The 21,501-nt window shown below is 43.0% G+C and overlaps 4 protein-coding genes across 4 annotated transcripts; 2 read left to right on the forward strand and 2 right to left on the reverse strand.

Annotated features, from left to right (window-relative positions):
• Positions 1–8: 8 nt before the first annotated feature.
• chchd10 (coiled-coil-helix-coiled-coil-helix domain containing 10) lies at positions 9–1,525 on the reverse strand. Its single transcript, XM_068320900.1, has 4 exons — positions 1,367–1,525; positions 672–891; positions 422–563; positions 9–167 (listed from the first exon to the last, which is right to left on the reverse strand). Exons 1-4 carry the CDS (start codon positions 1,402–1,404, stop codon positions 148–150), a joined length of 420 nt encoding a protein of 139 aa, XP_068177001.1. The 5' UTR covers positions 1,405–1,525; the 3' UTR covers positions 9–147.
• Positions 1,526–2,368: 843 nt separating this feature from the next.
• Positions 2,369–16,435, forward strand: LOC137599811 (uncharacterized). Its single transcript, XM_068320975.1, has 5 exons — positions 2,369–2,988; positions 5,273–5,403; positions 10,341–10,544; positions 13,999–14,065; positions 14,641–16,435. Exons 1-5 carry the CDS (start codon positions 2,709–2,711, stop codon positions 15,585–15,587), a joined length of 1,629 nt encoding a protein of 542 aa, XP_068177076.1. The 5' UTR covers positions 2,369–2,708; the 3' UTR covers positions 15,588–16,435.
• Positions 16,436–17,573: 1,138 nt separating this feature from the next.
• anapc11 (APC11 anaphase promoting complex subunit 11 homolog (yeast)) lies at positions 17,574–19,041 on the forward strand. The gene is made up of 2 exons (XM_068320994.1): positions 17,574–17,959; positions 18,703–19,041. Exons 1-2 carry the CDS (start codon positions 17,851–17,853, stop codon positions 18,846–18,848), a joined length of 255 nt encoding a protein of 84 aa, XP_068177095.1. The 5' UTR covers positions 17,574–17,850; the 3' UTR covers positions 18,849–19,041.
• A 451-nt stretch (positions 19,042–19,492) lies between these two features.
• On the reverse strand, positions 19,493–21,213 carry ppp1r27b (protein phosphatase 1, regulatory subunit 27b). The gene is made up of 3 exons (XM_068320993.1): positions 20,512–21,213; positions 20,263–20,413; positions 19,493–19,973 (listed from the first exon to the last, which is right to left on the reverse strand). The coding sequence occupies exons 1-3, from the start codon at positions 20,669–20,671 to the stop codon at positions 19,850–19,852; spliced, it is 435 nt and encodes a 144-aa protein (XP_068177094.1). The 5' UTR covers positions 20,672–21,213; the 3' UTR covers positions 19,493–19,849.
• Between the last annotated feature and the right edge of the window lie 288 nt (positions 21,214–21,501).

Below are 21,501 nucleotides of genomic sequence, written 5' to 3' on the forward strand. Positions count from 1 at the left end.
CAGTCACACTGCATGTAAGGAGATAGCAGCTGTTTATTCAAGGTTTATTATACATTACTAAAAACAGTCATCCAACACCAAAATCAACATAATCACTGCCTCAGACACACACGGTGTTTACAGGAGCTTTCAGCAGACACCCGTCCTTCATACCAACGATGTCAGACCTGCAAAAAATACATACATGTTTATAAATATTAGAAATAACTAGTAAAATCATACTGCAAGCATGCTGTCTTAAAATCACGTCAATGCCATTACTGTAGCTTACAATAATGAAGTGCCAAATAAGTCACATAACTACAAAAATGCACAATGAAGTTAATCCAAGGCTGTTCAATCTGGGATGTTAATCAGATGTGTAAAGTGTGACACACAACACATTCAGCTCAGATATATTGCTCATTGACCTCAGATTTACCGTTAGAGAACTTGCACTGTTTGAGTGCCTCACTGAAGCCCTCACATAAACTCAGGTCAGTCTGGCTGGTGGCGCAGTCCAGGAACTGCCTGACCTCAAAGTGGCAGGGGCCTGGCTGGGCAGCGGCAGGACGGGAGGGCTCCTGGAATAAATAGAGGAAGAAATGAAATTAGAAATTAAAAAATGGAGCCTATTCTATGTTCCTGCATAGGTTTATTTAACCTCAGTGTCATCACATGCCACCTCCTACCTGGGGTGTAGGCTTGGCTGGCTCTGAACTGCTGCTGCCTCCACTAAACGCTCCTGTGAGTGCGCCACCAACCACATGGCCTACAGCTGAGCCTACCGCCACCCCAGCAGCTGTGGTAGCCATCTGGGCCATGAGGCCCGGGCCCTGGGACGGAGCTGGGGCTGGTGCCAGAGCGGTAGGAGGCGGATGAGCAGGTGCGGGAGGGTGAGATGGAGCTGGGCTACAAATGGAGCAGAAACAGTCCATTCAAGCTGCACTAGAGAGGCTTAAAGGGCCATTACACAACGTCATGTAACATAGAAGGTACATGTCAAGAGCTTATGTCACATCATCATCATCAGCCCTCTGTTTTGTCTGTTTTTTTCACCACAAATACACATAACTTAAAATACACATATATAAACACACACATATCGTCATGTTCTTATTATTTCTGTTAGGACTGTTTATAAGCGCACATAAGCAAGTATTTATTTATTAACCGACATGAGCAAAGTTAAGTGTCTGAAGGTCACAGTCTCCTCTCACTCTAAACGGATTGTTTCCGTTGTCCTCTCAATATAATAGGAGACACTTTTCAAGTTTCAACACCTAATATAAAAAATTTGTATCTGCGCTCCGTTTCAAGCGCGTCAAGCGTGACCGTCAGCAGCGTTTCCACGCCACAGATTAAGACAGGTGTCAGAATAGTTTACCTGGGTGCGGACGGACGGCTGCGGCTTCCTCTGGCCATCTTTAAAATGACGCGATCTGTCGGGATCAAGAAGGTTCTGCCGTCGCTTCTAGAAAGTTTGTTTTTGCTCACATGTCATTTCCACTGACCTTGCGCGGTTTGACAGACAGGCATCCAGATCTCGCGAGACTTCGCGCAATTCTTCCAAAAATTCTTCTTTAAAATTTTTAAATTCTAAAACGTACTTTACAAACAAAATAAATACAAACACGCCACTATCCATTACCGTATAAATCAAATCCACAAATAGTAACTGAATAATATAAACATACAAATGATAAAAATAAATATTTAAGGCAGGACAACATGTCATGCGCAAGAAATGCTGTATTTCTACAGTTTAATTCACATCTTTCAAAGAATAACATGTTTATGTCACTATTAAAAAATAACCTTTGAAAATTATTTGTTGTGTAAAGTCATAGAGTTCTGAAGGTTTTTTTTCTGCAGATGTTTCTGGAATTAAATATAATTAATTATTTGATCATCTCAATGTCGCTTTATTTTAGGGTTAGCTCATTTAATAGCCGCGATATTACTAATGCTGTGACCTGCGCGCCCCCTGCATACCGGATGTTATCAGAGAGGCATTTCGCCGAAGAACTTCCGGCTTCAGGCTCTGCTTTGATTGGACTGTAAGATAATAGGAACGCCCACTGTGCGGATTGGCTGGTTACACACTAGAACGCCCACTCTGTCTTCTTCCTTTCCATGTATGAAACTTTGAACACGTTTTGGCACATCTCGCGGACCAAAAATGGTCTCATATAAAAATAAATACTAAACAATAAATGATTAATGTTAATAATATACCAAAAAAACCTTAAAGAGTCCAGATGAGTGGCGTTTAATTTGTGTTGATTTGAGTCAGATTGAGTGCGAGTTTATTCCATTTTAAGGCAGATGCGGGTTCGCCACCGTGACGCCACTAATTTCTTTAAAAATGAACAAAGTAGGTCTTTCGTTCTCGAGATGACACGTAGAAGTCAAAGTTCACACTTTAATAAAGTCTGGTGTCTGTTTTGTTCCACAAAGAACAACAACCCAGTCCTGCTAGACTGTGTGGAGGATTCACTCCAGTCCACAGGAGGGCGCTGTTGTTCTTTATTTGTCGCCTCCTTTGGAGAAATAGCGATAACGCCGGATCCGTGTGGTCTATTTATCGTTTCACTAAAGACTCCACAACTCTGCGTATGTCGTTAGTTATGCAGGCAGTAAACGCTGCAGTGTTTTCATAGCTGTCAGTGTTGTTGCGTGGATAAAACCCGTCCCTTCCTCCGCGGAGCTGTGTGTCTGCGGTCACAATGTCGACCGCCGCGGACTTCCATTCTCAGATCGCCTCCATCATGGAGGTCCTGGCCAACGCGGCCGTGGCGGAGATCTGTAAAGTTGTAGACGACGGATACGCGGTGGTCCACCTGGAAATGTCGCGCAGCCAGAAGGAGAACGAGTTCCTGCGGAAGAAGATCAAACTCCTGGAGCTGCAAATCGCCCGGTACCGGCTGAAGGGAGCAGAGGGCTCCATCGGCAGCCGCTTCCCCGGGGTCCGCCTTCTCAACCGGCACAACCGGGACCCACCGGCCGGTAGGGAGCCACACACCCGGGACACACACTCCCGTTTCAAATCCGATCCAAGTGCATTTGTGGGTGGATTTAATCCGATTAACAACTTTATTACACTTTTTAGTACAGATTTCAATAATAATAATAATAATAATAATAATAATAATAATTGTTATTTGTATTTATACATTTCCCCAATGGAACCACCTTAAGGGATAAATGAAATTATACTATATTATTATTATTACTATTATTATTATTGACATTTCAAATTCTATATGACAAATGCGGACTTCCGTGTGTGCTGGACGCTGTGACATCACTTCATAGAAACCTGTCAATTTCTCCTGGAATAAAATAAATTGATGTGCTCCACGATCCATTCTCGTTTCTTTAAGTTTAAAGTTTTAGTAAAGTGAGTTATTAAGATAAAAATTGTCATTCTGAAATGAATCTGCTTGACTTCGTTGGGAGTGCGCAATTTTGTTTTTGCTCAGTCCACGTTTTCTTCACATGATAGAGAGGAAGGATTGTTTAAACATGCGTGCATCTTATTTTCTGCATTTGTGATCTAATATTGCAAACAGATGTAGATAAATAGATGTAGGGTACGGCCCAAGAAGCAATCGTTTCATTCAGGTGGTGATCTGGTCATCATCACTAACCACATATTTTCTTCTTTTTTTTTTTTTACCGCTGTGGAAGTTTTAGCTTTTTAATCTAATAATAACACCTATCCCTTGGCAAATTGATAAAGTGTACTTTAGAAGAAGAACACGGCCAACAAAAAAAAAAAACTATACAAACAATGTGTAAAAGTAATCAACAAGAAAAGCCTGTGTGACAGAGCACCCACTACCTGGGCCAACAGGATGACGGGAAATGGACCTGACCCAAACCTCCCCTCAAGAAAAAAACAGCCGACCTCCAGTGGAGGATTTTACATGGTGCCATCAGTTCCAATGCTTTTATCTCTGTTTTTACCCCTGCGGTGTCCAGCCAGTGTCCCTTCTGTCCCCTTCGTGAAACTGTCTTTCATGCCTTTAGTGAGTGTGGGAGACTTGCAGTGCTCTTCACTCTTCTAACAAATGTTTTTAATTTGTTCAGTGAAAAGTTTAGCATCAGGAAATTCATCTACGGTGCTGGGTGCAATAGATCGAATCGAAGAAAGTGGCAGCTTTTAAATTTTATCTCTGGAGAAGAAAAACTTATGTGACCAGGAAGTGGAGGATTGAAAACAATACTGTTCATGAAGCAGCTACTGTTTTTTGCTGTAACATCAGATGTCGCTTAAAACTAGAATTTGGTTTCTATAAAATGACAAAAGACCTGAATAACTTTAGGTGTAACATCTGGTGTAACAAAAATGTCCTATGCACTTTAATTGATGACCACCTCACTTTTGCAAACTCCCTGATATAATGCACAAATTTTTAAATTGTATTTCCTTTTATTTATTGGTGTTTTCGTGTTTTTGAAGTTTCATCTAATGAAAAATTGTCAAATGTTCTGAATGTGATTGAAGTTTTTTTGCACAAAATCTTCTTCTTCTTCTGAAGTACTTTAGTGCTTTCATCTAATGTAATATTGTAAAATGTTTGAATGTGATTAAAGTGTTTTTGCAAAAACCAAAAAATCTTAACATGTAGCCTGTGTCAAAGTCTGATCAGAATCCAAGTCATATTATGAATCAGATGAAGCAAAATGTTTAGATTTTTACGATAATGGATAATAATGGTCCAGAGTGACCTGAGAGATCAGATTTATATTAAAACTGATTCCGTTAGAATGAAGCTCCTGAAAAATTAACAGATTTTTTTTTCTAGAATAGCTACTAAACCATTAAAGAGACCAGTGTGATCCAGATTCTAAAGATAGATAGATAGATAGATAGATACTTTAATAATCCCGGAGGAAATTGCAGGTTTTGATCCAGGAGTCACGTGAAGGCAGTCAGCATATCAGTCTAGTGACATACAATTTCCTCCGGGATTAATAAAGTATCTATCTATCTATCTATCTATCTATCTATCTATCTATCTATCTATCTATCTATCTATCTATCTATCTATCTATCTATCTATCTATCTATCTATCTATCTATCTATCTATCTATCTATCTATCTATCTATCTATCTATCTATCTATCTATCTATCTATCTATCTATCTATCTATCTATCATAATGAGGAGAGTGTCTGTGTGTACAACTGGGCTCTCATTTGTCCTGGGGCAAAGTCTAAACAGATCATTTGGCTTGAAATGAAATTGGTTTCTAACTGTTGTTGTTTGAATGTTCCCACAAGGCCCGACTCTGCAGGGCAGAACCAGGTTTCTGAACCGGAGTTCAGGAGCGCAGCAGTCTTTGCAGAAGACCCAGCCTATCGTTCTGGACCAGGATCCTGATCAGGATGTCGTCACCACCACCAAAACGGAGGTAGCTGTCCTGCAGCACACTGGCGCACCTTCCATTTCACTCCTCTTTTTTAACCTCAGAGAGTATACTAACCCACCTTCTGTCAATTATCTTTTGATTGATGACGTCACACTGTGGGGAGAGGGAAAGGTTATTACATTATGCGATGAACAATTGGGGTAGTTATGAAAAAAACCCCAAAACCCTATAATGTTTCATTTGGGGTTTCCCTGCCGCTGTTCTCAGTGAAGTTCAATGAGAAACGCGTGGGGGTACATCCACCACCGCTTTGACCTGCGTATCACCTACAATGGACAGAAATAATAATACATTATATTTATTTTAAAGAGAAATCAAATGTTAGGGCTTACACAAACACACAAAGAGAGCACTGTCTCAGAACCGTCACATTTGAGTAAAAAAAAAAAAAGGAAACTAAACATCAGTGTGATTTAATAAAGAGATGAAACAGAAGAATCTTGTGGAGTACACTCGCTCTTAGATTTCCTTAGTTTTTATTATCTGCTACATCAGTCACTCAAAGTGGATTACACACACACACACACACACACAAACACACACACACACACACGCACGCACACACAAAAGGGAGAAACTTACTGGCAGGGGGGAGACTGCTGCCAGGCTAGACCTGAGAGAATGTCTGTGGTGATGTAAGGTCTATTATATCATCTAAAATGGACAGAAATAGTAATAATACATTATATTTATATCAAAGAGAAATAAAATGGTAACGCTTACACAAACACTGCCCTATACAGCCTCTGGCCTATACAGCTCCTTATACACATACACAGAGAGAGTCTCCTACTCATAAACAAATCATGATTCAATTCATGATTCAAATTCTAATATAGTATATCATGCTATTGCTGAACATCCCTGTCTTTCCCTCAAACACACGTATACATAAACATGCAATAAGAGAGGAAGCCAAAAAGAAAACTCCACATATAACACACACTATGATTTGATGTTATTCTAGGTTGTAGACAGATGTTTTCCCCTGCCACCCCTGTTCTATCATGCAAATAAAAAAACAATCAATATTACAACCAAATACATTATAAGATAAAAGATAAACTCACTCAGAGCTCCCCATATCACAGCAATCTTCCTCAGACATCAAATGGGTATGGAAAAAAGTCTCCGATGCACAGCTTCTTATCTTCTGCCAAAGGCTGTCTGACAAATTTATGCAACCTCTCCCACAAACCCCAAAAAATGAAACATCATAGGGTTTTTCTTTTCATAACGGCCCCAATTGATCATTGCATAATGTATTAACCTTTCCCTCTCCCCACAGTGTGACAAAGCGCTGGTGGGAGTACCACTTGGGGAAACCCCAGGGAATGCCCTCGTTCACTGCCACGCATGGTGCTCCAGCTTGGCCGACACTGAATGAAGCACCGAATGAGCTCATAGGTCAAACATAGGTCAAACACTTGTCGCCAAAACCAACACAGCTTTATCATTGTACCTCAATAAGAACCACCGCCCCCACCGCCCGGGAAAAACCAGCACGTGATCGTCACATGATCATCACATGATCATCACATGATTGACAAAAGGGAGGGACATTCGGCGGAATAGGCGGGATATACACCGGAAGGGGCGGGACTTATATAATTTTTTTTGGGGGGGGGGGTTAATTTATATGACATCATCAATCAAAAGATAATTGACAGAAGGTGGGTTAGTATACTCTCTGACCTCCTGGCAGAGCAGACTTGATCCGTGACCCGGCTCTGATGCAGGCGTGCTCCTGGTGCAGCTCATCCAGGAATCTGATGAGCAGCTGCAGCTTAAGCTGACGTCAGCAAACACAAGTCATGGAGAGCTAGGGCCTGTTTCAGAAAGTTTACCAAGTCAGACTTATTTTTGCTGGTCTGGCTTATTTTCACTCAGTTTGGTTCCATAAAGCAAATTCGATATCATTTAAGCTCAGTTGCAATGGGAACTGGGGCAGGTTAAGCATTAGCTGCCTGGCACCAACATCCATGCTGTGTGATACGGTCACGAGGCTGGCTGTTGGTTATGATGCGTCACCATGAACGCTTGAGTTCAGTTGTTCGTCACTAGCAACAAAGAAACACAAATATTTACAGCTTGGTGGAGTTGTATAAGTGACATTTTATTGGACTTAAAAAAATTTCCAATAAACAGCTAAAACAATTAAAAGTGTGTTTACATGAGTAACTGTCCTTTAAAGGTTTTGATATTTCCACAGTTTTTTTCCTGAAAAACCTGATGTATACAATGAATCAGATTCCATGCAAAAAAAATTCTGGATTTGGCCATAATGATGCATTTATATATTTATATATATATATATTTATATATATATATATATATATATATATATATATATATATATATATAGCATTCGCCAGATATCTTTAAAACGAATGCTGAAGTAAACTCCACAAACCAAAGAAAACCCCTGTCACGAAGAAGAAAAATAAAAATAGCGGTAAGAAAGAAAATTGAAGAAAATAAGAGATAAACAGAAAATGGAGAAACGTAGCGACAATCTGGAGAAAAGTGGGTCGAGATCGGCCAGGTTAAACGGCTGAGGAGAAGTTATGATGCAAACTTCAAGATGATGGTGATGAATGAGGCAGAGTCTTTAAACAATTCCAAAGCGGCTGTGAAATATGGCGTCACAGAGTGTAATGTACGGAGATGGAGAGCTCAAAAAGATCAGCTAAAAAATGCTCACAGTCACAGAAAAGCTTTCCGTGGTCCTCAGAGCGGCCTAACCCACCTTCTGTCAATTATCTTTTGATTGATGATGTCATATAAATTTACCCCCCCCAAATATAAGTCCCGCCCCTTCCGGTGTATATCCCGCCTATTCCGCCGAACGTCCCTCCCTTTTGTCAATCATGTGATGATCATGTGACGACCACGTGCTGGTTTTTCCCGGGCGGTGGGGGCGGGAGTTCTTATTGAGGTACAATATAAGAATATAAGACGACCCTGATTATAAGACGACCCCCTCTTTTTCAAGACTCAAGTTTGAAAAAAGACTTTTTGAACACAAAATTAAATTTTTATACAGAAAATAATTACAGTACATCTGAAACAAATGATTATAAAAATATATTCAAGAGAAAAAGCATGTTATTTTGCTTCATTCAAATCATGCAAAAACTGTCGTAATATCTGATGGGCATCCCGTCCTTTCGTTTCTCGCCCACATACGCGCACACCCTCCTGTCGCACTCTTCGAAGCGGACGCTCTGAGGACCACGGAAAGCTTTTCTCTGACTTCTCAGATTTTCGCTAAGTTTCTCCATTTTCTGTTATCTCTTCTTATTTTTTACTCCTTTCTTTCTTACCGCTATTTTTTAAATTTTCCTTCTTTGTGCTACCGCTATTTTTATTTTTCTTCTTCGTGACAGGGGTTCGCTTTGGCCTGGGGAGTTAAGTTCAGCATTCGCTTTAAAGATATCTGGCGCCATCTAGCGTTGTGAATGGGAACAATGTCTAGACCCCGAATGTAAGACGACCCCCACTTTTTCATTCTTATTTCAATGCAAAAAACACTGCCCTATATTCGGGCTAATACGGTACCTTTTAACAGCTGTCCCCATTGTTTTTCGCCCTCTTTGGTTCATGCGCTCCTATCGCACCATGCTGAACAACAAAGTGAATTCCAGTCCTCCTTTTGAACTTCTCCAACCAGCCACGCAATGCCTTAAACTCCTTAAACTTCCTTTTGTTTTAATAACGTGGCGATTGTAGATGCATTTCAGCCGATCAACCAAACGCATCCCTTTTTCATGCTTTTCTATGATCTCTTGCTTTGTTTGTACGGACAAAAAAAATATTTTCTTCGTCTTTTCTTTTCCTCATTTCTCCGTCACTTTCTTGGGGTCCATAGTGAATACGTACTCAAAAAGTTATTATATTTGCGCAAAACTATCAGACTACCTCACGGGTCGAGTGCCTAATGCCGAGGCACTCCATAAGCACCGTTCTAGCTCCACACAGAGGTGGAGTGGCATCCCTCTTAGCCAATGGGATGCCAGGAAGATACGTAATAGGTAATAGCCAATGGCAGAGCAGCTATGAGAATGTTGCGTTCAGGGACCTGTGGGAGATTCGAGTATCAGCCGATACTGTGTTTTTATTCCAGTATCAGCCGATACTGTGTTTTTACATTACGTAAGTCAAAATTTCTTTCGTACAGGTAATATTTTCCTGCTGAGAAATTTCATAAGTAGACATTCGTAAGTAGAGGTATCACTTTATAGATATACGCACAGTGCGCCCTGGTGCGATCTGACATTAACGATTGCGACTCCACCTCAATGCGGATTTTTGGTTGTCAGTCATGTGACACCGTACGTGCATTCTATTGGCTGACAGCATCCGGAAGTGCGCTTGTTCCGTCAGTCTTGGACTTTCGTGAGACACAAAAGTGCTTTAAACAGTCTATCAGAGTGTGGCAAAAGGTAATACAGATAGAAAGTGGTTTATTAACAGTATGGGGAGGGTTCATAAATGTTAAAATTACCATAAATGATAAGATAAATAGATCTCGATGGTGGATTCCTCAATCGCGTGTGGTTCCTGGAACGCATTAACCGCAAAGCCTGAGGGTGTGCTGTATATATACAGTATATACTGTATATATATGCACACAGACACACACACAAAAATTAATGTAATTTCATTTTGACATTTGTCAGAAGGTTCGATGAGACATTATTTTCCAATAATTAGATTTTTCTGGCAATTATTTTTGGCCTTACATTGATAAAGGATTCTGCCACAAAGTGACCTTTTTTTAACGTGGAAAGAAAAAAACCTTTTCCATTAATGCTGAACTTACAAAAAGGAACGTTACCATTTGTGCTCATTAGCAACAACAACAACAACAACAACAAAAAATGCGGAGCATTATCTGTAACTCTCTGTCTTCTCAGCCAGCAGAGCCCGAGGAAGAGGGGGATCTCCTGATAGTAAAAGTTGAAGGCGCCACGGAGACGGGAGCCACCAACCACCAGGTGGCGGTAGACACCTGCATTAGCAACAGAGGCGACGTGGACGTGGATACGGCGGCGTCGCTGCCAGCCGCCTCCGATGGCGTCAGCGATGGCCCGCCGGCCAGACGCCGCAGCGAAACGGAGGTCAGTGGATCTGACGTCTTGACCTTTGTTGTCGTCAAGACAGATGAGACTGGCAACGGCGGTGACCCTACCTGTACCCAGCAGGGGCTTACAGGAAGGAATGTCAGAGCAGGGGACACTGACATGAAGGCAGCTTTTTGCGATAATGTAACGGATGCCAGGAAAGATAATGAGGTTGCTTTAGACAACTTCAAGTGTTCCCTGTCAGAAGTGATAGTCATTGACGAAAAGGGGAAGTCAGACAAGGAGGGGGCGTGGTCAGACGTAGACCAGACAAAGACAAGAACAGGCAGAGGGACAGGCAGAGATGACGAAACTACGTCACCCATGATTCACTGCGCTGGGCATGAATCAGCAGGACCCGCATCGGTGCAGGCGAAGTCCACTCTCCCTCACTTCACATCAGAGTCGTCCAGCGGGGGTTCCACCGCCGGCTCCTTTCCCCTGGCCTTCTATCAGGCTGTCACCATGGAACGCCCGTTCGGCTGCACCAGGTGCACCAAACGCTTCTTCCTGGAGTCCGACCTGCAGAAGCACATGGCCCGACACACCAGGGAGAAACCCTACACCTGCCCGCTCTGTGGGAAGAGCTTCGTGTGCCAGAGCCAGCTGGACATCCACCACAACGTGCACACCGGAGAGAGGCCCTTCAGCTGCTCGGTCTGCAACCGCCGCTTCTCCCACCCCAGCAACCTCAAGAGGCACCAGAAGATCCAGCACTGACCCCAGCGTTGTCCCTGAAGAGGACCACGCTAGGCATTTTGACTCCATTTTTATTCCTAAAGCTCACGTTTGAAGATCTTTCTGAGTACTTTTTTTTTTTTGCCTCCACATCGGGACGAGAAATTTCGAATGGACTAACAGAAATGCTGTGAGGATGTAAGCAGCTGTCTGCTGACATGTCTGACTGTTTTGTGAACATTGTTTCATCATCCGAACATTCCAGATTTAATGGGCAATGCAGGCAATTTGAATATAGTGTAGGTATGGCAGGTAATAACACTTAACATGACTACAGTATTTTCCGCACTATAAGGCGCACCTAAAAGCCTTTAATTTACTCAAAAACCAACAGTGGGCCTTATAATCCAGTGCGCCTTATATATGAAAAAGATTTTAAAATAGGCCTTTCATTGAAGATGAATTCTCTGATGAGTTCTCAGCTCTCAGCTGTAACCTCAACGCCCACGCTGTTGCCTATCTGGTCAGCAGCCCAGACAGAATACACAAGTCTAAGCTGCGTCTCACCCCCCCCCCCCCACCCACAGTTACCTACTGTTTCACACGTCAACCAAATTTGCCCTTTGGCTAGCAGTGACTTGGCTCTTGAAATTTGAGAAAAAGCTGCAGAGCCGTGAATGCAATCCCTTTAGCGCAGCTCAATCTAGTGGATGCATAACACAACCATAGCCACTACAGTAGTTTTTACTCTATGTGCCTTATAATGCTGTGCGCCCTACTCTGGTGAAAACATTTTTAAAATATGCCATTCATTCAAGGCGCGCCTTATAATCCAGTGCGCCTTATATATGAAAATGTTTTAAAATATACCATTCAATGAAGGTGCGTCTTGTAGTCCAGTGCACCTTATAGTGCAGAAAATACTGTATACAGGAAATTACAGAAATATTGAAAAATTGGGCAGCAGATGTGCCGGTGGTTGAGTATTTCAAAATGTTGAAATATTTGTATAGATTTCAAGTCTCCAAAAGTTATATTTTTGGGCAGCAAATGTTGAGCAGGTACATTTTCTAGCTTCGTTTCAGTTTTTAGTTTCAATTTTTGCTTTTTGTAGCATCAGATCATGACAAAAAGTAACGTTAATCCTGAAAAAGTGCTGCCATAACACTGAAAGAGGTAAATATAAATGTCTTCACAAAAAACCAGCAAAACTGCTCAAACTTCATCAGAATATCTTTATTTTTTCACTTTCTTACACTATTCTGAACTTCAAACGTGTATTTTTTTTATACAGTTAATGTTATTTTCTCCTCTTTTGTTCTGTCTTATAAATGAGGTCAGATTTGTCAGTAGTTGATAATAACTAATCAATAACTATAGCTGAGCTGGAGGCCTGTATAGAACTAGAATGCTTTCATGTTTTCATGGGATGACTGATTGAACCAGAAAGTTGATCCCATTTCCAGTAGGAAAGAAATCTACTCGGGGGGGAGACCCGACTGTTGGGGAAATGTCTGAGATAATTATCGGAAGCAGAACCGAACTGATCTACTGAGGATCAGTCAAAAAGCGAAGGGTAGGGTAATAGGAAAAAGTGGAATTGAACCAAAGTGTAAGAAAACCTGATCGTGACCCAGATGAATAAGTACTGAACACATTTAGAAGCTATAATCTAGACTGCTGTCACAAAAAAGATGAAGTGTATTCAGATATTTATGGAGTAAATGGGTCTCTCACACACAGATTATTCTTCTTTTCCTTTTGGCTTTTCCCTTCAGGGGTCGCCACAGCGAATCAGTTGCCTCCATCTAAAGCAGATTATAAACATGTTAAATCACATTGATATTCCTATTTCCAACATGACACTGGGTGTCAAACGTCTCTACCATCCCGTCACGTCTGAACGCATGTATGTAACGGGATCCTACCGATTGTCCCACAGGACAAACAGGACATGAAACAGGGAGTCAGCTGTGCATGAAGGAAACGTTTCATTTCATTTCCTTCCAGAGGTTCATTGAATTGGGTTGTTGTGGGTTACAGTGTGGGTGTTTGAGTGAGACACAGGTGCATTCTTTGTCATTGACCTCTAGTTTCTTCCTAATGAATAAAGACTTTAATGAGACAGAAGAGTTTTAGCATCATTTCACCGTGTGTGGTGTTGTTTATGCACGTGTTTTTTCCAACTAGCTGCTGAGAGCGTCACGTTTATGCAGCTCTGATGGAACAAATTTAGACAGAATAAAATTCCAATTTTATGGTGATTAAATGCTCAAAGTGCTGTTTGAGTTGGGTTTATCCAAAATGGACAAGGAGATTCTGGTGGTGAAACGGCTCATCATCCGGACCGAGAAGGTCTCTGAAGGATTCTTCACCATTCTAGAACATTTACTAGATTGTCTCTTGTGGATTATTTCTATAGTAATTGGACAAAAATGTCATGATAACATCACCATTAGATCTACCACACATCAGAGTGGATCTGGTGATCCAGAACGTTTAAATTTATAGGATTACAGAAATTACAGTAGTAAGAATGATCCAGTTTGGGGTCACACTAATCCAGATTCTGGGAGGCAGGTTTTTCTGGTCCTGGGGTCACATGATGAGGTCGACTCAAGCGTCGTATGTCCTGTTTTACAGTTAAGGGTATTAGAATTATTTACGCTAAACAAATTTTAATCTATTCAGATCCATTTGTCTCCTGTGTGAAGTCAGAATTATTTCCGTGTGGGTTCTTTGTGTCAGCTAAACGCCTCCCTCCTCTTTTCAGGGCCAGGGATGTATGACAAACACAAGCAGCCCTCAGAGCAAGAAGGAAAAGATGGATGAAGTACAAGGTATCTAGAAATCCCAGTCAAATCCACAAACTCTTGACAAACTCTTTCTCCGAACAGCGACGCTCCTGTGATGATTTTAAGCTTTTAAAAATAGTTTGTGCCTCTCCAAATCAGCTGGTCTTGATGGTTTCAATCACATGTCTCCTGGGAACCATTTTCAGTGGTGGATTAATCCGTCTTTTCTTAAGTGTTTCGGTGCTAACAGTTAAAATGTTAAATCTAAATCAGTCTGTGCCAGATTTCAAGAGAGAGTAAAGGTACGGCGAGAAAGAGGGACCATCTGTCAGCGCCGCTAATGTGGCTCCACATGGATCTTGATCCAACACTAAATACATGTATAAGCAGGCAGCATGCTAGCCCCATACTAATGTTGGCCCTCCTTTGACAACTCCTAAAACCCTCACACAATTCATTCAAGTTGTTGCTGCCTTGTTTCACTTTTTCCATTGGTTCATTTCCATCAACACATTCTCATCCTTAGCTCCCCGCTTCTTTATGATTGCAATGCTGTCCAGATTTTTTCAACACTGAGCCATTTTTTTCTGTCTTTTCTTTTGCTGCCACCTCATCATCAGGTGACAGGTCAGAGAAAAGCACCAGCCCCTCCCAAACACTGCAGGATTGGCCGGAGAGCGGCGAGATGGAAGCCGTGTACGCGCCAAAATCTGTAGCAGGAAACTCCTCCTTTAGCAAAATAAGGACAAATCCTGGCTCTGGTTTCTCTGCGGGTTCTAAAAGGCCCCAATGCGACCTGGACCAGGTGACCGCTGCGGGTAGGCATGACGTCATCGTCATAAACTCGCATGGGACCCCCCAGGACGGCTGCAACGGGGTGTCATCCGGAAGAGATGAAGGAGCGGAGGAATTTAATTCCCCGACGGGTCAGGACAACGCCGGCGTCGGGTCGCAGTATCAGCCGCTGATGCGTCTCCAGATAAATGAGCCGCCCGTTGATGTGGCCCTTGAAGGTAGCATGTCCTACAGTAATCACATGTCTACCTTCAGCAGCCCCCCTGTTACCGTGGGGACAGTGGACCTCGAGCAGCAACAGACCCATTCGTGGTCAGGAATCCAGCCACTGAACAGTGTCCACTTCTCCAGTCAAAGCATCCTGTATCAGGCGTCCAGCAGTCACAACCAGGAGTCTGGGTCAGGCCAGCCCCCCCAGCAGCAGCCGCCATGCCTCCCCTACGCCTGCACCTTCTGCTCGCGCCGCTACGCCCACCAGTGCCAGCTGCGCATCCACGAGCGTGTCCACACCGGGGAGAAGCCCTACCAGTGCCTCCAGTGTGGGAAGAGCTTCGGCCAGGTGTGCAGCCTGAAGCGCCATCAGATGGTCCACACGGGGGAAAGGCCGTTCCCCTGCCCCCACTGCGGGAAGCAGTTCTCCACCTCCACCAACCTGAAGGTCCACCAGAGCGTCCACACGGGAGAGAAGAGGTTTCACTGCTCCAAGTGTGGCAAGAACTTCTCCTTCCTCAGTAACCTAATCAGACACCAGGCGCTGCACACCGCCAAATAGAGAGGGTCACACAGGGCAGGGTCTGCATCATAAACCCTCTGAAGGACAACCCCGCGACCCCCCATGAAGCTATCAAGACAACAAAACAACCATCCAAATGGGTCAACAAACAAATCAGGGAATAAATCAGTCTCACTGAAATGACGTGGAAATAAGATTCCCAGAGGTGCTGGAGTTACACATGGATGTTTGATAATCATTTGGAAATTAAATATAAAGTAATTAAAGGATGAAAGTAAAGCAGCTGAGCAGCTCTGAATGTCATTCTGATTTATTGTTGATGGGATGCAGATGAACTAATCCACCATTAATGAGGAAAATACTCAAAACATCACCTGCAGCGATGACCGAACAGCAGATGCCATCAGGTCGTCCCCTCCCTGTGTCACATTAACCCACGAGGCAAAGCAGCTTCACTTCATTAATGACTGTCTGACTGTCTCTATGCCTGACTTCTGATTTTCAATGCATGGATTCTTGTAGTGAATAGTAATTTGACTGTGCCTCAGGCTCAAGTAGCCGTTCATCCAGGACAATCAGCTGAGTGGAGACTGCCTAGCTGTTACCAGACATTCAGACAATTACAGCACAGACCGTAAGTGTGTGTGGAGTCCTGCTGCTGTGACTTGATGAGAGTTGATGTCACTAGTTTGGGTTGATAGATTTTGCCAGATTTTCTGAATCAAAATTCGGACTTAACTGACTTTTCCACTGCAGTTTTCCACATCTTTTTTTTTTCTTTCCTGATAAGAACATAAAAAGTCTTATATTCTTTTTGACACTGTTCAGAGCTGCATTTGTTGTTTTTACTCTGTTCAGCGGGTCATTAAAATAATCACAAATAAATACAGCACTAAATACTAATTGTATAATTTATCTGTTTGTATGTTAGTCCACCAAATATCTTCGCAATTGTTGCAGATAGAAACATGAAACAAAAAGCACATTACTCAGGCAGCAAAGGGGATGAAAAATGAGATGATGACCTTGACCTTGAGAAAACTAGGTCAGGTCAAATCTCAACTTTTCTACACTCAGAAACTGGATAAGATAGAAAGATGAGGGAGAAGGCCAGTGTGAGTAAGACCATAGATCAAAGCAGGTGCATAGGCAGATCAAAGCTAGTGCTTTGATCTACCTATGCACTAGCTTTGATCCATGGTCAAAGCTAGTGCATAGCTTTGACCTACCCTGAAAAGTCAAAGCTTTGCGTTAGTCAGGTACTACTTTCAGGGTACCCTGTCCTACCCTGGAAGTAGGTCAGGGTAAGTTGCAGGATGTTGCACTCCCCGACTGCCTTGTTTAATCCTGTTTCTGTTTCTTTATCCAGATTTACTTCCAATTCCTGCCACAACATTTTATTAAATCTGTCTTGGACGTTTTAGGTGATCCTGGTAACAGACAGACATGAATGAAAACAACCTCCTTAGAGGTAATAACATTTCTATAACTTGTTAAAAACTCTTTAATTTGCTTTTATTGTGTGTATTTAACACAATGTTGTACCATTGGAGAAAAGTTAGAGCAGGCTTTGATGGTTTGGACACGTCCAGAGTAGAGATAGTATATTGGTGAAAGGGTGATGAAGATGGAGCTACCAGGCGAGAAGGCAAGAGGAAAACCAAAGATAAGGTGGATGGATGTTGTGAGGAAGTCATGAGGATAGTTGTGTTAAAGAGGGGGATGAAGAAGACATGGAAAAGGATGACATGCTGTGGTTACCCCTGACGGGACAAGCCAAAGAGAGAAAATTATCATTGAGGTACCATGTACTTTCTTAAGTAGAAGTCAAAATGTTATGATAAAATCAATAAGTAAATTGATCTATTAAAGCAATAAGACAGCATGAAGGATTGTTAGTCCTGAGTATGTCTGCTATACCTCATGCATGGGTTACCTGCGCTTCAACACAACTGACTGCAGGGGGCAGTGTCACCACAGTTGGTCCTTCGCGGACAGAGACCCGGACTTTTAGTAGAAGAAGAAGACAAACCTTTTAGAGTCCACTAAATTAGCCGCCGTGAATTGTTTAATGTCAGCTACGTGACACAAACATGATTTGTTGTCCACGAGGAAACAAATCTTATTATTCTTGTTGAATATCTCGAGGAGACTGCGCCTAGTGAGATCCTAAATGTAGCATGTCTGAACACAGCTAGCTTTAGCTACACAAGTTAGCCGACAACATTAGCTTAAGCTGCCCTGTTTCAGAGCAGCGTGGCGGCCGGTGTTCCAGTGTTTGTGCTCCTGTCAGACGCGGAGGATGAAGGTGAAGGTCCGACAGTGGAACGGAGTGGCATCGTGGCTGTGGGTGGCCAATGACGAGAACTGTGGGATCTGCAGGATGCCTTTTAATGGCTGCTGTCCTGACTGTGAGTACCTGAACTAGCATTAGCCGCCGTGGAGCTGCGGACTGTCCAGTCAGTATGTCAAATACTGCAGATTGATAATAGAAGTTAGAATTATTGATTAAACTGTCCTGAATTTGATAGTAGTCAATCCGACTTAATTCTCTTGACGTTATTGTATCAGCAGTTAGAAATAATGATTTTATTCAAGCCACGGATAATTTAGTTTCTCATCAACTATCTGTATCCCCGGTAAGAGTTGGGATAACTACAGTAACTAACAGCCTGACCTGGACGAGGCTTGTTTTCCAGCATAGGTTTCCATAGGAACTGATCTTATATGTCGAACTTCCTTTGTGAAACCAAATCAAGTGAAAATAAGACTAACCTGAGTCTGGTTATTTGGAAACTTGCCTCAGGAATCAGACCCCTGGTCTTTTATATATGGGTTTATATATGTTTCTGGATGTGAAGCACAGTCTCAAACATGTAGGACTTTGTAAAATGTAAATGAATCAGTTTCCTCTTGGATTCTGTTGAATGTTATAAAAAGAGAAAATGTCTCCTTTTCAGAATGTTCAAAGACATTCTGTACTAGTAAACAGTTGTTGTTTGTGCTTATAATGATCACACAGTTTTCAAAATGGGGACAGAAGGCTGGTGGCTCAGCCTTGTTATGGAATTATCAGTCTGGATATCAGCGTATGTCCGTCCTAATCCTGTCTGTTCCTGTCGACATTGATAGACGATGTTCTTCTGTTTTGCAGGTAAAGTGCCTGGGGACGACTGCCCACTGGTCTGGGGTCAGTGTTCCCACTGTTTCCACATGCACTGCATCTTGAAGTGGCTGAACTCACAGCAGGTTCAGCAGCAGTGCCCCATGTGCAGGCAGGAGTGGAAGTTCAAAGAATGAACGTAGGGGGGCGCTGCAGCACCTTCTCAGTCTCCCGGCTATAGACTCCAACAGAGGCCCGTTCATGGGTTTCTTTTTCATATCAGCTGTAAATAACTGCTTTATGATTGCTTCCAATGTAATACTTTGGACATTTGGAAGTCGTTATATTTTGTGGAGAGTTTTAGTGTGTAATAAACAACTGCCAAACATGTCTCTTGCTTGGATGTTTCATCAGTGTGGCTTATTGCCCCAGATACCCCTGTGGCTGCGTTAGAAATGCCTGACTGGAGTTTCGCCGGGTCAGACTTTAACCCCACATGATGAGAGTGACTGGGTTTCCTTGTGTTTCCACTAATGGGGCCTCCAGGGGCCCGATTTATTTGGGTAAACCTTTAGTTTCATCTTGAGTTTTTTTTCTGGTTGTTTGCTGATTTGAGGTTTAATATTCACACCAGCTGTTTCAGCTGCTGTTAGCATCTGGCATCAACCCGCATCACATCCATACTATATTTGAAGCAAACAGACATGCACACCTAGTCGACTGCATGCAGAAAAACCAGTCAAAGCCCACCCGTATTGCAGTCGCTATATCAGTGGAGGCAGTTCTAAAATTAGCTTCTGCATGCTGTGCTGGCATAGGAAGAAACAGGAAGACATTATACTGTCTGATAAATTTTATTATTTAAAATGTTTTTAAAAAAGTACAAGTTATGAATGTTTTCATTAAAAATCAAAGTCGGCAAAATTTCTATTCGTGAAATTTCATGGAGTTCACTAAAAATCTGAAGCTCTCACAGGATGCAGTGAACCTGTACCGCTGGAGATTGAAGGCCAGCTCCTACCAGCAGAAGTTCTTTCCATTCAGGAGGAGGCCAGTGAGCTCCATCAACCCTCCTGCTGCTCATCGCCAGGTCCCTGACCTCCAGAGCTGCTGCGGCTCACGGGATCAGGGCGCTCTTCTTTCCATCTCTGCAGATGAAGAGCTTTCAACCATTTGTGAATTTAAAACCCAGATGATGTCAGTCATTGACAGCCAGTCCGAAGAGATCCAGCAGCTCCTCGTTTTCACGGTCAATGAGATCAGCCGGCCGTTCCCCGCAGTCGTTCTCCAGCTCGGGGTTGGCGCCCAGTGAGAGAAGGTAGCTGGAAGAAACAGAAGCCAGTTTAGAAATATCATCTCACCTTAAATGGAGCTTTGAGTGTCTAGTGACTACTTGTGCAAGAGCAGATCCTCTGGGGGCGCAGATAGTATGTACGGAGCCTCGCGATGGGTTCAGGTTCGGATTCGATTCCCACTCGCGGCCCTTTGCTGCGTGTCAACCCCCCACTCTTTCTCCCCATGTCCTGTCACAAAAAAATCTCTCAACCTGTCCCGTCCTTCAAAGACAAAACCCAAAAAATACAATGAAAAAAACAAAAAACATCTCCTCACCGGGCGATGTGCGGGAAGCCGTCGCTGCAGGCCATGTGCAGCGCCGTCCACCCCTCCTCGTCCCTCTGGTGGATATCTGCTCCGTGCTGAACGAGGAGCTTCACACACTCCAGGTTTCCAGACAGGACAGCCTCATGGATGGCAGCCATGCCTGCATGGTGAGGTGGTGAGAAATGTTTGTGGTTTGATGGTTGATTGCATTCCAGCAGGGTGTGTGTGTGTGTGTGTGTTTCAGATTCCAGATCTCACCAGACAGTAAGATTGTTGCCAGGCTGACTCTTCTGGTTCGAATGAAGCGTCCGATCCTCTCGATCTCGCCGTGCCGGACATAGTCCTGGAAGACCACGTCGTTGGGGAAGTGCACATTACGGATTGACTTGATTTTCATGGTCTTGGACAGAGGACACATCCTGCTCCGGGTGTAAATTTTACTTCTCAAAAGTCCTCAGAAATGCACAGATTTTCAGTCTCCTGCAGAAAGACCCAAGCAGTTTTTCTTCTTCGCAGCGTGGATGGGTGTAGAGTTCTTCTGACGGACGGGTCTCCCTGCTGGCCTCTTTAAGCCCTCCGTCCGGCTATTTCAGGACACATTGCTTTTCACATCCAATGGTGGGACCTGGAAGCTAAGGAGCTCGTCTGGTGGGTGGCCCTCCCAAAAGCTCCAGATACGACAGTGAGGCGTGCTGAACCATTTTAAGACAGTGATGACATCCCAGGAGCTGAGAGGTGGGGGGCAGACTGCAGGCCACTAGTTAACACCCAACAGAATAAAATCAGCTTGTTGGAGTGTGTCAGTGCTGGTTCAGGGGGCGTGTGGGGGACAAGGTTTGTGATGCAAGACGTTGGGGTGGGGGCGTGGAGTTATTTCCCAATGGCAGAGGTTTTTATCAGTAATGCTAAGTAGAATGGGTCCACTTTTTAGCCATTAGCTGCCTGCTTATTAGCCAAGACATTAGTGTCCTGGCTAATAGCTTAGCTTCTAAATTACAGCTTATTGATTCATGTTTAATACCAATGCCAATCAAGTGTTGATTGATGCTGTACAAAGCTAGACGGCAGTCTCCGCAAAAAGATTTTTCATATAAGCTTAAAAAAAAGAAATACTCTATAAAATGAGACAAAGAAAATAGATATTTCTTTGGAAGGTAAACTACAAAAGTGATCAGAAGAACCATTAATTTGGCACTCTGCTGACACCTTCACCAACAGGAGTCGGTGGAGGCGACGTGATCTGAACCC

Source organism: Antennarius striatus, chromosome 8 (genome assembly GCF_040054535.1).
Source record: "Antennarius striatus isolate MH-2024 chromosome 8, ASM4005453v1, whole genome shotgun sequence".
NCBI classification, from domain to species: Eukaryota; Metazoa; Chordata; class Actinopteri; order Lophiiformes; family Antennariidae; genus Antennarius; species Antennarius striatus.

What these genes read in the sequence shown, in the direction of transcription:
- anapc11 (XM_068320994.1), top strand. Translation starts at nt 17,851, where the DNA reads ATGAAGGTGAAGGTCCGACAGTGGAACGGAGTGGCATCGTGGCTGTGG. An exon ending in TAATGGCTGCTGTCCTGACT is followed by an intron (nt 17,960 to 18,702) that starts GTGAGTACCTGA and finishes TCTGTTTTGCAG; the next exon opens with GTAAAGTGCCTGGGGACGAC.
- chchd10 (XM_068320900.1), bottom strand. Translation starts at nt 1,404, where the DNA reads ATGGCCAGAGGAAGCCGCAGCCGTCCGTCCGCACCCAG. An exon ending in AGCCGTCCGTCCGCACCCAG is followed by an intron (nt 892 to 1,366) that starts GTAAACTATTCT and finishes CTCCATTTGTAG; the next exon opens with CCCAGCTCCATCTCACCCTC. An exon ending in ACAGTGCAAGTTCTCTAACG is followed by an intron (nt 168 to 421) that starts GTAAATCTGAGG and finishes TATTTTTTGCAG; the next exon opens with GTCTGACATCGTTGGTATGA.
- LOC137599811 (XM_068320975.1), top strand. Translation starts at nt 2,709, where the DNA reads ATGTCGACCGCCGCGGACTTCCATTCTCAGATCGCCTCCATCATGGAG. An exon ending in TCACCACCACCAAAACGGAG is followed by an intron (nt 5,404 to 10,340) that starts GTAGCTGTCCTG and finishes CTGTCTTCTCAG; the next exon opens with CCAGCAGAGCCCGAGGAAGA. An exon ending in AAAGATGGATGAAGTACAAG is followed by an intron (nt 14,066 to 14,640) that starts GTATCTAGAAAT and finishes CCTCATCATCAG; the next exon opens with GTGACAGGTCAGAGAAAAGC.
- ppp1r27b (XM_068320993.1), bottom strand. Translation starts at nt 20,671, where the DNA reads ATGTGTCCTCTGTCCAAGACCATGAAAATCAAGTCAATCCGTAATGTG. An exon ending in GGCAACAATCTTACTGTCTG is followed by an intron (nt 20,414 to 20,511) that starts GTGAGATCTGGA and finishes CTCACCATGCAG; the next exon opens with GCATGGCTGCCATCCATGAG. An exon ending in GGCTTCCCGCACATCGCCCG is followed by an intron (nt 19,974 to 20,262) that starts GTGAGGAGATGT and finishes TGTTTCTTCCAG; the next exon opens with CTACCTTCTCTCACTGGGCG.